Source organism: Oncorhynchus gorbuscha, linkage group LG03 (genome assembly GCF_021184085.1).
Source record: "Oncorhynchus gorbuscha isolate QuinsamMale2020 ecotype Even-year linkage group LG03, OgorEven_v1.0, whole genome shotgun sequence".
In the NCBI taxonomy this organism is placed as follows: Eukaryota; Metazoa; Chordata; class Actinopteri; order Salmoniformes; family Salmonidae; genus Oncorhynchus; species Oncorhynchus gorbuscha.
Genome location: NC_060175.1, coordinates 72,310,163 through 72,324,774, shown reverse-complemented (window position 1 = coordinate 72,324,774; position 14,612 = coordinate 72,310,163). Strand labels below are relative to the sequence as shown.

Sequence of the window (14,612 nt, the reverse complement as noted above, 5' to 3'; positions counted from 1 at the left end):
TGTATGGGCATTAGCACAGTATATATCATCCCAATTTTAGCTCCAAGACGGCAGCAAAAAAAAAAAAAAGTAAAAATAAAAGTTGATTGTGCTCATTTATTGGCACATTGAACCATGTCATGCACCTTAGTTTAAGAATGAATAGTGCTGGAAAAGATGAATGAATGGTGCTGGAAAAGATGAATGAATGGTGCTGGAAAAGATGAATGAATGGTGCTGGAAAAGATGAATGAATGGTGCTGGAAAAGATGACATCATATCTGAATTCCTTTTATGCACCTTCGCCACTGAAGCCAACTCTTCTTCTTACCACGATTTTTCCCAAAACTGTCCTGTCCTGTCCTGTGTTACCTGAGTCAAAGTGGGCCTCGACGAAGGCCAAGATGGAGTTGCTGGGAGCCAGGCTGCGGACGCGGACACTCATGAAGTCTTTCTGCACCTCTGACTTCCGGAACAACTCGTTCAGCTGAGCCAGGGAGGAGGAAACACACATGGATTAGTACACACCAAAGCAATACATTTTTCAAAGGAGAACTAAATCAAGGATTTCTTATTGGACAAGTTCAAGTAGTCTGTTTCAGTCCGTATGTTCCTTTTTGTGCCAAATAAATACCCAGCAATGATCAATGAGCGAGGTGATAACCTCTGTGCAGTGAACTCATTCTCCAGAAGAACGGGGAAGACAATATCTACATCACAAATGGGGCTCTACACTGACCCCTACGGGCCCTGGTCAAAAGTAATGCACCATATAGAGAGTAGGGTGCTATTTGGGATGCACCTATGTCAGTGGATAGGTCTACAACTGTGCAGAACCCCATTGGGTCTAGTCTGGGTGCACAAATTGACATTTAACTGGAGCTGGGGAATAATTAAATGAACATGTTATTTTTCAGAGACAGTTGTAAATGTCAGGTAAGCGTGATGCACGCTGGCTGCTGATTGGTTTAGCTTCCGAATCACACTGTGTGTGTGTGTGTGTGCGTGCTTTCGGTGCCCAACCTGAGGTCTAAATCATTGTCAGGAAGGAAATAGCTCAACTGTACACAATCCACATGGCTTCCCTACTAACCAGAGAATAACATTCATAATGTATCTCACTCGACCGACTCAAGTTGATACCTTAAGGGAGGCATACGGTACTGTAATAAGTGCCTGACCTCATTTGAATCAGTGCATATCGCTGCTAACCCACACGTCAAATGATCTTGAAGTGTACACTTAGTTCTGCTGTTCTCTTCCTCCTCTGTTCACTCAACATTGCTCGTACGGGATGAGAGACAACACTCCCACTCCACTTCTTTCCAAACTCTATTCCATTATCCATAATAGCATGCTGGAATTATTGCACAGGGGGCCCCTGCTGTGTGGAGGATGGAACTGCAGGCAGTGTGGCAAAGCCAATCTGTGTCTACATTCAGTGTGTGTGCGTGTGTGTGCCCAGACAAGCCAGGTCTCTCAAAATCCCCCCACCTGCACACTGACCCAGACACATGGCCACTTCTCCCCCTCTCTAGTTTTCACCTTAGGTGATATCCACACACAGTCTCTACCAGACACACACAGAGGGCTAAAGGGGGCATTGTGTCGCTATCTAATGCCACAACTGGCCCCTGCGAAGAGTACGATGCACACACACACACAGACACACAGTGTTGTGAGGCGGTAGATTAGGCCTCGGCGGGGGCCAGTGATACCAATACAACAGCTGGCATGCTGTTGGAGGCGAGTAGCATACATGCACGCGCACAGCCCTAGCTTTGACAAAGTACACTTTCTCGACAGACTGACGATGAACCACTGAATGTAGCCTATCTATGGCTCCTAGTGCTGCTACTCACAGCACTCTCGATGCTCCTGGCCGTCTCCCCAAACAGCTCAGACTTGGGATCCTCCATCTCTGGGGTGTAGAAGACCTCCTGGCCCTCCACCTGGTCTAGGTGCAGGAAGCCGCTGAACCTCATGGTGGCTGGCAGGAAATGGTGTCACATGTTAGAAAAACACTACTTCTCGTGCCTAAAAGGCATGCGGTGCCTCCAACCACCCGCCCTCAGCTTCAGACAGTGACCGTTTGGGGTAGTGCCAGTCCGGGGTTAGTGATGGAGTGTGTGTGCATATGTGGGAAGGAGGGTTAGTGTGGTCGTTGTTGATTGGTTGGTTGGTTGGTTGGTTGGTTGGGTGGGTGGGTGGGTGGGTGGGTGGGGCTGTAGGGAGTTGGGGTGGAGCCTGTGACTGGCCGCGATGAAAGTGGAAAGTGTGGATTGTGGGATATGGAGGAGTGAAAGAAGAAGGGAAGAGGAGGAGGAGGAAAAGCGGAAGTGGACTGGAGTTTACCAGACCGAGACTCGTCCCAAAAGTTGGCAGAGGCACGGAGGACTGAGTAGAGAGAGATCAGTTAGACAGACAACACACATAGTTAAAATGAAGAAACTGTTCAAAGTCCCTGGCTTCGGCAAAGACATTCCCCCATTTGCCCTTAAACATCCCCGTTCCCTGTTCAAAACCCATCAACCCCCTATGGCCTCTCGCTTCTGTTCCGCCAACACAGTGCCAGCGACACTGAAGACAACGTGAAGGAGAAGAGTACAATAAAGCATAAAGGAAGAGAGAAGGAGAGGGGGAGGCACTGATGCTGAGGTTTCATGCCGTGGATCGCCGAACAAATTGCCCAAATCAATCATGGTGCCTTGCTCGGAGTTTGCCTGGGAAAAAGGGAAGAGCACTTGTATGATTATCGTGACAGATAGCCATAATTGTCTCCTAATGTCGCCAAACCGGTGACTGACATAGGCTGGTTAAAATTGCATGATAACAATGATAAGGACTTGTTTTGGTCGCACATCGGTTCAATTCTAACGGGGCGGCTATCGACAAGGAGCAAATGGGGGAGGTTTGGATGGGAAGGAGATAGAAGACGGGAGGAGAGAGATAGATCAGATCAAGAAGACAAACATCAGACGAGCAGGATCCGTGACGGACGAAGAGAGGGATGACTATCAGATCACTTTGAACTGTGAAAGTTACAAGGCCTCATCGAAGTTTAACTCGCACTGGAAGTGTAGTATTACATGGGAAAACATGCACATTTCATTCAAATATATAAAACTTAGCATAACATACAGTACTACACTTTTCAAATGGTTAAATTATGTGGCAACAAAGTATTAGATTGTCACTATGTCCAACAGTGCACCACTACAATTACTCCACACCTTCTGATAACTTCATATCGCCCGATAAACGCTGTCATCTAAGGCTTCAGACGACAGGTGTTAGCGACTAGCGTTTAGCTCTTCTCAGAGAGATCACTGACACTTTGTCAATACAGGAGGAAGATGCAGCGAGACGCTCCGCTGATAGATATTGCACCTGGCTGGTCGCCACAGACTTGTCATTCCCGTCCTAATGACTGTGATATCTGGGTTGACAGGCACACCCCGGGAGGAGAAATAGGTCCGGCATATTGATTAAGGCGCGAGACGCTCTATTATTGGTAACAGTTTGGCTGAATGAGCTATCGATCGATCGGTGATGGGTGGGTGTGACATCATCATTAGCACCTTGCCACAGCCGACACACAAGGATATTCACGATGCGTTTCATCATTCGTGATGTGGCGGGCTACAAATGTGGTTTGACATAACGCACTTCATGGACGGTAGTGACTATTTAGGTTGCCGTTTGCGTGGCGAGAGTGAAGTAACGCAGCTCCAGATTCAATATGAGCATATTGTTTCATATTCAAAATGGGTGCCTACTTACGGAGTTGAAGAAGGGGGGTGGGGAGGTCGGGGAGGGGAGCGGAGAGAAAAGGAGGGAGGTTTTGGGGTTACTTACGGGGGCAATTGGCTCCCTCAGGGCTGCTGGAGGCCGTCTTGCCGTCGGGACAGCAGCCGAAGGGAGTGTTGTCACACGACGAGCGATCTTCCGCCGTGGGGATGGTGGTGGCCGCAGCTGTGGGGTCTGGGGACGAGATGATTCATAATGCTTAATAACACTTCACAACGGTTCATAACAATTAATCACGCCCTCTTAACCTCAGCCTCAAATAGCTGCATCTGGAGCTCATCTGTATAATGTGAACCCTCCTGTAGTGGCTACATAATAGTGTGCAGACCGTAATAATGGCACTAAGTACTTTGTGACGAGGGCAGGTAAATAAATAACCACAGAAACAGCTAATCTCTTCCACTGATTGGGCGATCGCTATCGCTAACTTTCTACTGATTGGGCGATGGCTATCTTCAAGTCTTTGTCCCAGAGAACATTGCCTTTGCTGTAAATCTAGGAGTACCCTGGCTGTCTCCAACGGGGTAAAGTGGCTACTCTCACAGTACGTGAGGTAATGACCTGCAACCGTTTCTCTCTTATGGGGCTCGGTGTTCTCTGAGGAGCAGCTTTACGGTCACCCCGAGATTAGAAATGATCGCCGAGCAAAGAACCACGGCTCACTGAATAAGTCGTAAAGACGTCAGGCTGTCTCTTCAACGACTCTCGCTCTCACCCCCGAGAGCAAAACCGAAGCCGCCGGGACAGCCGCTGCGTCCCTGGAGAAACGGCTGTGGAAAAGGAGTTGGAGGGATGGAGGAGGTTAGAATCTACGGGGCATCTTTACGGGCATGGCGATTAAGTTGTGGGGGGTGTGGAGGTGCTACGGCTCAGAGACTATGCATTGCTTCACTCAGAGCCATGGAACTGGCTAACAAACATCCACCCACCGCAAACCCTCCCCCCAATCACACACACATAGACTTAGACACACATGCACACACACAAACAGGAGACCCAGGTCTCCTTGGCAGACAGGCCATGGGCACTCCGGTCCACTGCTGACAAGAGAATAAATCTGCAAGGGGGGTAAGCGACTGAGGAAGTGCAGAGGCTTGTGTTCCATCAATTCAGGAGTGTCACAGCACGCTGTTGGGCGACTGAGGGGTCACAGAGCTTTGGAATGGTAAAAAAAACGGATTGTAAAGGGTTCGTCTAGCAGTCTCTGAAGTGTGGTGCATTGTGGAGTGGTTTAGCTATAAGGCCAGAATGCGGTAGAGGGATTTTAGTGTGTAGAAAGAGAGTCGTGTTTCCGTATCAGTATGTAGCAATGACAAGGTAAGAGATATTCTTATCAAGCTAACAACTCAGGCTTGAAACAATCCCCCGACATAAGTCAATAACCTCATCAGCTTTTCTGTTTTCCAATTCTCCAAAATCAGTTACGTGGTGAGAGAAACATTTCAAATGTGTAAATAGCTTGATATTTTGAAAGAATGGAAGATACCGTGACAGCAGTCTTGGGTTTAGAATGCATTCTGGTATTCCTCTGCCTAACATTCTGGATTAGTCCTAACTGAAAGCAAAGGACACTTTGAAAATGCACACCTCTATGATGGTCGTATAATATCAGATAGTGACCTGTTTAAATGTTTTATGATGCAGCAATGAGACATATCAAACCGTGAGTCAGGTCAGAGGCCCATATTCAACCCTATCCTCCCACTCAGACCTCTGACCTCCAGCAGAGCAGCATTATGGGTAATGAAGTGAAAGAGCTTTGATTTACCAACAGGCTCCTCTCCGCTCGCCTCCAGAACTCCGAAGGCGCTACCTTCTTCCTCATTCTCCTCCTCTTCCGCCACCTGGTCGTCTCCGCTGGGCTCGCCGCTCCCTGAGTCTTCAAAGGCGGTAGGGGAGGAGCCAGGGCTGGTGTGGCCAGGCAGGTGGGGGGTGGTGGAGTGAGGTGGGTGGCGGGGGGGTGGTGACGGGGCGGTTGGTGGTGAGCGCGCTCTCCGTGGCCATGGGGGGTGGCAAGGCTTCCACGAAAGAGGCCGGGAGCCCCTTCATTTGATCATCGTCCCAGGGAGAGAGTGATGCACCGTAGTGCGGCGACGTGAGCCTGACGTGGGCGGTGGAGGGGGTGGTGGCGGCGGCGTGGGAGGTGGGGGGGTAAAGAGTGGATCGGCCGGCCGGCTCTATGATGCTTTCTGCATGGGGAAGGAAGGAAGGGGAGGAGAGGAAGCAAGGAATGGATGAATGGGTAAGCAACGATGGAAATGCTTTGTTTCTTTCTGGCCTTATAGCCCCCATGTACACCTTCAACCCCCCCACCCTCTCCATGTTTTTAAACGTTGTACCCTTTATGGTTCTGTCTGAGCACCCAATACTGATCGACATACAGGAAGCATAAGCCAGTCTCATTGCAATATGGAATATACACTGAGTAAACCAAACATTAGGAACACCTTCCTAAAACTGAGTTTTACCTAAGGCCTTCACACCACCGCATACTGTTGAATTCAAATGCACTGCAGTCTGCTTGTGTACAGAGAAGAATAATTTGGCCTATATAGGGTTAAGCTGCACTGCAGTTGCACTGGCGTGCGTGTGTTTGTGAGTGTGTATATGTGCCAGTGTTGGTGTCTGTGAGTATGAATTATGTATCCATATCCACATGTTGCCCTCCTGTAGTGGAGCTTTAATCACAGACAGCCAGGGCCTCTGGTGATGAATGATTGATATAAATGGGGCAGAAAAAGCAGGATTTTACTTTGGCTTCAAAGACTACAGACTCGGCTCACAGCCGCACAAGCATCCGTCAACTCCGCCGCGTCAGGCGGCCTTGTCAACACAGTCGCACACACCATCTGAAAAAACACTACGACACCCTTTCCCTGCCGTCAGCAGAGAGAGGGACCCGCTTAAAAAAAAATTGAGCTGTGACCGCCATTACCCATGCAAGGCTTTGGTACAAAGACAAGCATTTCTCGGCTAGAACCGATACAAAACATCCCCAGGGTGAGAGGTGAGTCGAGAGCTGGCGGGGATTGAGACACTATGAAGTGTAGCTGCTTGGATGACAGCGAGCCAGCCAGGCATAACGATACTGACGCTCCTACCCCATCCATTATGTGTGGAGGGGGAAAAGAAAAACCTAATTTGAATTCGGCTAACATTATGAGTAGGATTTAATTGCGCACTAATAATCTCTTATTTGATCGGCAATTACGTTGTGAAGTGTGAAATGTGATACCTTGACGAAGCGCTGGATATTATCAGCCAGGCACCCCGCTATCTTCCACCCTGCTAGGCTCCAGAGGAGAGGAGGCAGAGGAGCCAGCCTGGAGAGATACAGTATGTCAGCTTAGCCCTGAGAGTGCAGCAGCGATTGCTATTGCCGTGAGCGAGGCGGTGGCACATTTTTGCTTTTCCTCTTGGCTACACCTGTCACTCATGTGCCAAGCCTTGCGTCTGGCGGCACCAGGGGAGCGGGTGTCTGGGAACCGGCATCCGTTGGCGGGAAATGCACCAGGATGGGTGGGTAAAATAAATAAAAAAGAGAAAGCGAGAGAAAGAAAGATGGGAAGAACAACTGGCAGAGTAGTCAGTTCGGTGGAAGCTTTCCTTAATCAGGTTTACCGCTCCATTTGCAGGCAGTTTTATCGGCGGGCGGGCGGGAGAAAAATCATTGTCATCTTCACTTGTCTGGACTATGTAGTTATCTTTGAAAGGCGGTTATTAAGATTGTTTGCAGTGTCTGCCATGATCAGTGGGGAGGAGGAATCTGATATTGGAATGTCGAGAGGAAATGGAAGAGGGAGAAAAAAAAGGGGCGGAGGGGGAGAAAGAGAACGCGAAAGAGACCGAGACAGGAACAGAGGAAATAAGTCAAACAAGTTAAGAAGAAGTGACGAGAGAGAAAGAGAGAGAGAGAGAGAGAGAGAGAGAGAGAGAGAGAGAGAGAGAAGACTAATTAATCTGGGAAATCAATCCTCCCATTTTCCCAGATTAATTTGTCTTTCTCTCTCTCTCTCTCTCTCTCTCTCTCTCTCTCTCTCTCTCTCTCTCTCTCTCTCTCTCTCTCTCTCTCTCTCTCTCTCTCTCTCTCCTCATACTTTCCCTCGTCACTTCTTCTGAAACTTGTTTGACTTATTTCCTCTGTTCCTGTCTCGGTCTCTTTCGCGTTCTCTTTCTCCCCCTCCGCCCCTGTTTAAGACAAGAGAACCCTGACTAACATTCAGGCAGGAAACTGAAGATGCCATATGCTTGTGTTCACTGCCAATTTGCCGCAAAAGTAGAGGTGATGACACCATATGGGAGAACCAGGCCACTGGCCAACTTCTGGACAAGATCGGTGCCAGAAGTTTGTCATTCGTTCAAATACCATCTTTTAATGGCTTGTACCTTTCACGCTTTCACCGGTTTTCCCTTGGATTGCTTCATCTAGCTCTGAGATGGGCAACATAGCCAGAAGCAGTAATGCTGTGTAGTATAGAGAAGACTCAAAAGTGCCCGAGAGATGGGTCAGATAACAGCAGTAGCCATTTGATGTGCTTTCTGCTTTCTGCTTCCTTGCTTCAGTGTGGAGCCATTAGCACTGACGTACAATACGACGGTAGAGTTACATCAGACCAAGGAGGCTTGTAGCTCGACTATGGTTTATGTAGGAATGGCATATGCCCTCAGTAGTGCTCCTATGCTGGATGTTAGCATTGAAGTTATTTCTGTAATTCTTACTAAGAGCTGCATCAGATCAGCGGGAGACGAGGGGCGGCGGCGGGAGGAGGGTGGAGCACTGCTAATGCTAATTTGCACCCAGTCACACGTGAAATGAGCTTGCGCTCTAACCCCCAACAGGGGGGGCGGCGGAGTAGCCTGCTACCCATGGTGCGACCGCATCCGAGGGAAGAAATGAAAAGAACTGCTGTGACAAGTCGGAGGCCCGCCGTGTTCATCTGGCTTTCCCCTCAGGCTCAGAGAGAGAGAGAGAGAGAGAGAGAGAGAGAGAGAGAGAGAGAGAGAGAGAGAGAGAGAGAGAGAGAGAGAGAGAGAGAGAGAGAGAGAGAGAGAGAGAGAGAGAGAGAGAGAGAGAGAGAGAGAGAGAGAGAGAGAGAGAGAGAGAGAGAGAGAGAGAGAGAGAGAGAGAGAGAGAGAGAGAGAGAGAGAGAGAGAGAGAGAGAGAGAGAGTTACAACTCTCTGTTACAACTCTTTTCCCCTCCGAATAAGGCTACACACTAGGTAAGGAATTAAATACTACATGTCTCATGTGTGCGGCAGGTAGCCTAGCGGTTCAGTAACTGAAAGGTCGCTGGTTCAAATCCCTGAGCCGGCAAGGTCTGCCGTTCTGCCCTTGAGCAAGGCAGTTCATCCCCAACAACAACTGCTCCCCGGGGACCGATTAACAGGGGTTTGGTTAAATTGTGCTGACTAGATATCCCCTTTCCCTTTCCATCGCCAGGGAACAGAGAACGAGTCTGGAGTGAATTTCACCGGTAACGAATCTCTAATCACCAGATGCTCCGGGCCTATCAAAATGCTGTTGGCCTCTTATAGAGAAAATTACTGTTACTCCTGTGCACCTGCATGTATGAGTCTGCCACATAGCTCTATTTCAGAAGCCTTGGCTAGGGTATTGAGGTGGAGCCTACAAAGCAATGCACCTACTTTAGGCCTGACAAACTGCACCAAGATCAGCAGGGAGGAAGAGAATTAGTCGAATTGCTGTTTTTTGCGCACGTCTGATCAGTGGGTACAAGCGATGAGGTGAGCAAACGTTTCCCTGTGCGAGATGCTAGGCACCTGATGCTGGCCCATGGCCAACCTTCCTGTGCCCGCCTGCCAGCACCTTCCCAGTGCCATGCTGTCCCCGCGGGCCCTGCTGTGACGCTTGTTGGTGCTAGGCTCAACACGTCCATCGTACATGAAAGCCACATCCTTGGCGTTTGTCCCAGTGTACACCGTACCACTCAGTGCAGTGGTGCACTCCATCCAGCTAAAAGATGCGACCGAGATCGAAGGATTCCCCACAGAGGTTTTGGGAGCTAAACCTCCCTAATCCGCACAGGGTTGCAGGGTATGAAACAGTGGAATGTCACTCCTTTCTGGGGAATCTGTGGCTCAGGCTCCATCCAAACAGCAGCATCTCTATCTACAGGGGAGCACCTCATTTCTCTCCCAAGACTTTGTTTTCCCTCTTCCTTGCCCCTCTCTGTCAGCCACGGTGTTGATTTCACTCGCAGTGACACCGCAATCCCAAGCAGGGAGGATAATGGGTAAAGAGACTCAGCTGTCATCGTGTGCACTCACAGGTATGTGACGACAAGCCAGCTGTTTGTTATTTCCACAACCGGTGGCCAACAGAGAAACCTTGTGCTTTACTGCTAATTATTGGCATATAGAGCCCACACACACACACTACACTATATGCCCACACACGCTGCAATAAAAACACTTGGTGATATCTTGTGAAATCAATCTCAAAAAGTGTTTTTAAAACAGCTGGCCGTATAAGGGGTTACGACAGTAATGTGTAAAGTAAAATTGATGTGCTTCTAAGTGTAACTATGCCGGTTATCCACAGACAAACTGAAACCAGTGAAAGAGACGCAATATGAAGCAATATGGCACCAAACCCAAAGTGGACACAACCCATATCCTCTAGTCCCTTGTCTTTGACAAGGAGCCAGATGGAGAGAGGACAGTTGGTCTTTCCGATGCCCGTGGCATTACTCTTTATCTTCTGATATGGGCCTGACAACAGGAGTGGGACATCCTCCAGTATGATGTATGGAGGACAAACGGGGCTCACCTGTACACTGGCCAAAGCGTTCCACTGTGATGTGCTTGTCCTGCCTACAGGCAATGGTCCTCAGCTGGCACTGGTCAGCGTAGGTCACCCCATCAGAGCCACACACCTGCTCGGGAAAAAGCGAGGACAAAAAAGAAGATAGGATCGCAACTTGTTAACTTTCGCATTGCCTACTACCCACCACCGTCGATACTAAATGCAGAACTGAAGCTTGGTAGTTCCAGGTGCTGGGGTCCGGATTCTGTACAGGACTATTGATAGTATGAACTGATTGGTCATAGAGACGAGGACTGATTGGTCATGGAGAAGAGGATTGATTGGTCACGGAGAAGAGGACTGATTGGTCACGGAGAAGAGGACTGATTGGTCATGGAGAAGAGGACTGATTGGTCATGGAGATGAGAATGTAGAGGCCCACCTTGGTCTTGTTCTTCTCGTCACAGTCGGGAGAGGGACATTCGCAGTGGGCTTGACCATTGACCTCGTCACACAACGCGCCAAACTTGCAGTCCAGCTCATCACATGAAGTTGGGGCATCGGCACCTGAGATGGGAATGAGGGGTTGAAATCAACTCACGGGGACAATAGATAGGCAGCTATGGCATCCCTGGCCGTTCACTCTAATAGGCTATTCCTGGTCCTAATCATGATGCTCATATTAGCATGTGTGCTTGGCGCTCTTAACTGTCCTTTTATCCTAGTTGATAATTGTCATCCTATTTGATATGCACAGCACTACTTCCACATATATAAACACTGGTAGGTTATGCAGATGAATGATCAGTTATGCTTTTTCCATACAGATTCTATTAATGATGTGTCTTTAATATAGAGTAAATATGTGGACTCTTTTCAAGCAATAATAAAAGAAGGATTTGATCTCATTGTCTTGTTTTGGCTGGGCGTCTAATCAGCACTGATCTCCAGTACTTTCACCAAGGAACCTGTTAGAAGCGTTGACATATATCGCCACTGGGTTGCATCAGCAGCAGCATCACCAGCAGCAGCAGGGGCTTGGGCCAAGAATCCTACCCATGAGCCACTGAGGCGCCAAGTGTGGGCTCTCTGTGCTGACATAACAGCCATGCGGAGCACCTCCTCTTGGTTTTCATGTACCCGTTCCATTACCACGCCCCCCTTTTTTCATCTGCCGGTACGCCACAGAGCACCACTGCTGGGCTGGGACTATTGACTTCATTAAGCACTTGACTTCCTGTCGATAGCTGACGGTGGGTCTTAATGAGACAGTGCCAGGTCGGCACAGCAGGCGCTCACCTTCCCTCTCCACCAACTGGAGTTGTGTGTGTATTCATTGGGCTAAATTAGAATGGAAGAGGGCGAGGGAAACTACTGATAGTGGGCTAAGGTTAAGAATAAATTCTTATTTTACAATGACAAATGACTGGATAAATATCCAAAATATAAGTGCTTAAATTTATATTTCCCATTCTGATTTGTTTTTCCTTCAGATAACACCATGAACAACGACAGCTATTTTACTGCAGTTGCTTCTACCGTTTCTGCTACTTCAAAATGCTGCAAAAAAAAAAACGTGGCTTGGACAAAAAAAACATTGAGTTCATAAATAGGCTGCTGCAAGGCCGCCCCCTGGACGAGAGGAGTGACAGGGACTAGACGAGAGCCGAGGGGTTGCCACGCTCGCCACGCTTCATCGATGGCGCGGCGAGTCAGCAGGTGGCACGTGTCAGTAAGCGGGGGCTCCACCTTACCTGTGTCGCAGCCGCTCATACCCATCTTGCTGCCGTCGGGGCACACGTTGCACTTCATGCCCTTCACTCCCGTCTTGCAGGAGCACAGACCTGACATTTGCTCGCAGTCGTCCCTCACCGAGCCCACCGCGTCGCAGTTACACGCTGGAATACAGAGGGTGAGAAAGAGAGATAGAAAGAGAGAAAGGGAGATATGATTAGGGAGAAGAAAGGGATGGAGAGAATGGGATGCATAAAATACAGTGAATAAAACCCCATATGTTCATCATAATGAAAGACTACCCACCTAGTCTATCCCCAACACTCTCCAAGATTCTGATTCTCCATTATGCTTTTTAGTTCAGGAATACACACACACTCTCTTTCAAACATACACACAAACACACACACACACACACATACAGGCCACCTCAGAAGTGACCCCTGGGTTGATGTAAATCTCAGCGCTTCATTGTCGGGGGCTGGGGTCAGAGATAGTTCAGGCCGAGGCCAGCCAGACAACCCTGGGGCAAGATGGGAGAGGGTAGATGGGCCAACAAGATCACAGAGAGCCACCAGCCCGCAAGGGACAACATCAAAACCCATCATGTTCCTGGAATCAATCTTTTTCCTCCTGCTGAACTCTGCACTGATGTGTGTACTGTTTGCTTGTCCGTGAGTAAGCCTCGGGGGGCCAGTGTTGCAGTCAGGAAGCACGCTTTCCCATGTGCTCAAAGGGCACTTTTGGTACTGCAGTTTAGCTGAAGACAAGCCCAAAAGGACCATTTTTATAGACGGCCCCATAGGCCCCTTTCTGTGTTCACAAACATTGCCGCATGAGTGCATTTCACACTACTTTTGGATTATAATTGGATTGTAGGCCTCGTATGAATGTCCTGCTTAATATAATGTTTGTGTCATCATGGCAAATCAACTGCATTACACTTCAAAAACACTTCTACTTCAACCAGTAAAATGGCTCTTTGGCTAGCTTTTGCTACAGCCAATATTAATGAGAGTTAGCAATCTAGTGAACAACTAACTGCTGCATCCAAAATCACTATTTTGCAAGGATCACAACCAAATGCAATCTTAGTGTGTGTCCAAACAAGAATCAAAACATCATTGTAAGCATACGAGAACCCCAAAAAGTGATTTTGTTTAGAAGTTTAAAAAAATGTAAATGTATGTAAATGTTGAATGGGCACAGATGGCAATGTCTTTCTCACTGCCACCCAGAGTCGCGCGCATCTGTGCGTGACGTCAGTGTCGTGTCCTGGAAAAGGGTTTGTAGAAAAGTCCCATTTTAAAATTCCTAAAAAGACACTTTAGTTATCACCTTTGTGCCAAAAATATCAATTGAATAATTCAAGTAATCGTCTTCGAGCCGAAGACATGAACATTTTATAGTCATCCAATATTTGTGATGTTTGTGGATGACGTGATGATGCCGTCGCTGTTCGTGCTGCTTCCAACGTGCACTGAGTTCTAGTGTGGAGCCGTTATAGGGCTCTGTAAAGCAGACGGCAACCACCACGAAATGGTGTATGCGAACGCGAGTGGATTACGTTGAAAACAATGGTCGGCCATCTTGGATGCTGTCTCCAGTTCATATATACCTCAGGTGTAAACCTCACAGGTAAGGCCACAGTGGAGTCAGGTAGATAGTTCCTGCTGATGACTGAAAAGCTCTGAGGATCTCATACTGTATTGCCAAATACTCTTTTCACAAGTAGTCACCATCAAAAAGGATTATGCGCACACACACACACACACACACACACACACACACACACACACACACACACACACACACACACACACACACACACACACACACACACACACACACACACACACACACACACACACACACAGGAATCGAGTCAATGTCTCCATATAGTATAAGCCATCAAGCAGATACTTTAACCCTAAGCGGCTTACAGTATTGCATGCATACATTTTCGTACTACCGTCCCCAGCGGGAAACCTATGAGTTGCAAGCGTCATGGTCTACTAACTCTGCTATACAAGACCATAACTCTTCTGTTTCCTACGTAAGGACAGTTGATGAGAAGAAACGAGATGGAGAAAGAGACAAGACGAAGAGGGTCTCTTACGTGTGCAGCCGCTCAAGTTCTCTGTGACGATGCCGCGGAAGTTCCAGAAGCTTGGATCGCAGCGGTCGCACTTCTGTCCCCCGACGCCGGGCTTACAGGAGCACTGGCCGCTGCCCGGGTCACAAGTCCCCTTGTAGGAGCCGTACGGGTTACACTGGCATGTACCTGGGGGACACACCAATGACATGACTGATTGAAAGACT

The 14,612-nt window shown here is 48.5% G+C and overlaps 1 protein-coding gene across 1 annotated transcript in view; it reads right to left on the bottom strand.

Moving 5' to 3' along the window:
- LOC124031853 (agrin-like) overlaps positions 1–14,612 on the bottom strand; it is a 298,853-nt gene that overhangs the window by 32,238 nt on the left and 252,003 nt on the right. The window contains 9 exon segments of the mRNA XM_046343616.1: positions 352–466; positions 1,842–1,969; positions 3,838–3,963; positions 5,558–5,825; positions 5,827–5,978; positions 10,581–10,686; positions 10,999–11,123; positions 12,311–12,454; positions 14,410–14,574. Coding sequence (XP_046199572.1) covers positions 352–466; positions 1,842–1,969; positions 3,838–3,963; positions 5,558–5,825; positions 5,827–5,978; positions 10,581–10,686; positions 10,999–11,123; positions 12,311–12,454; positions 14,410–14,574 — 1,329 coding nt within the window.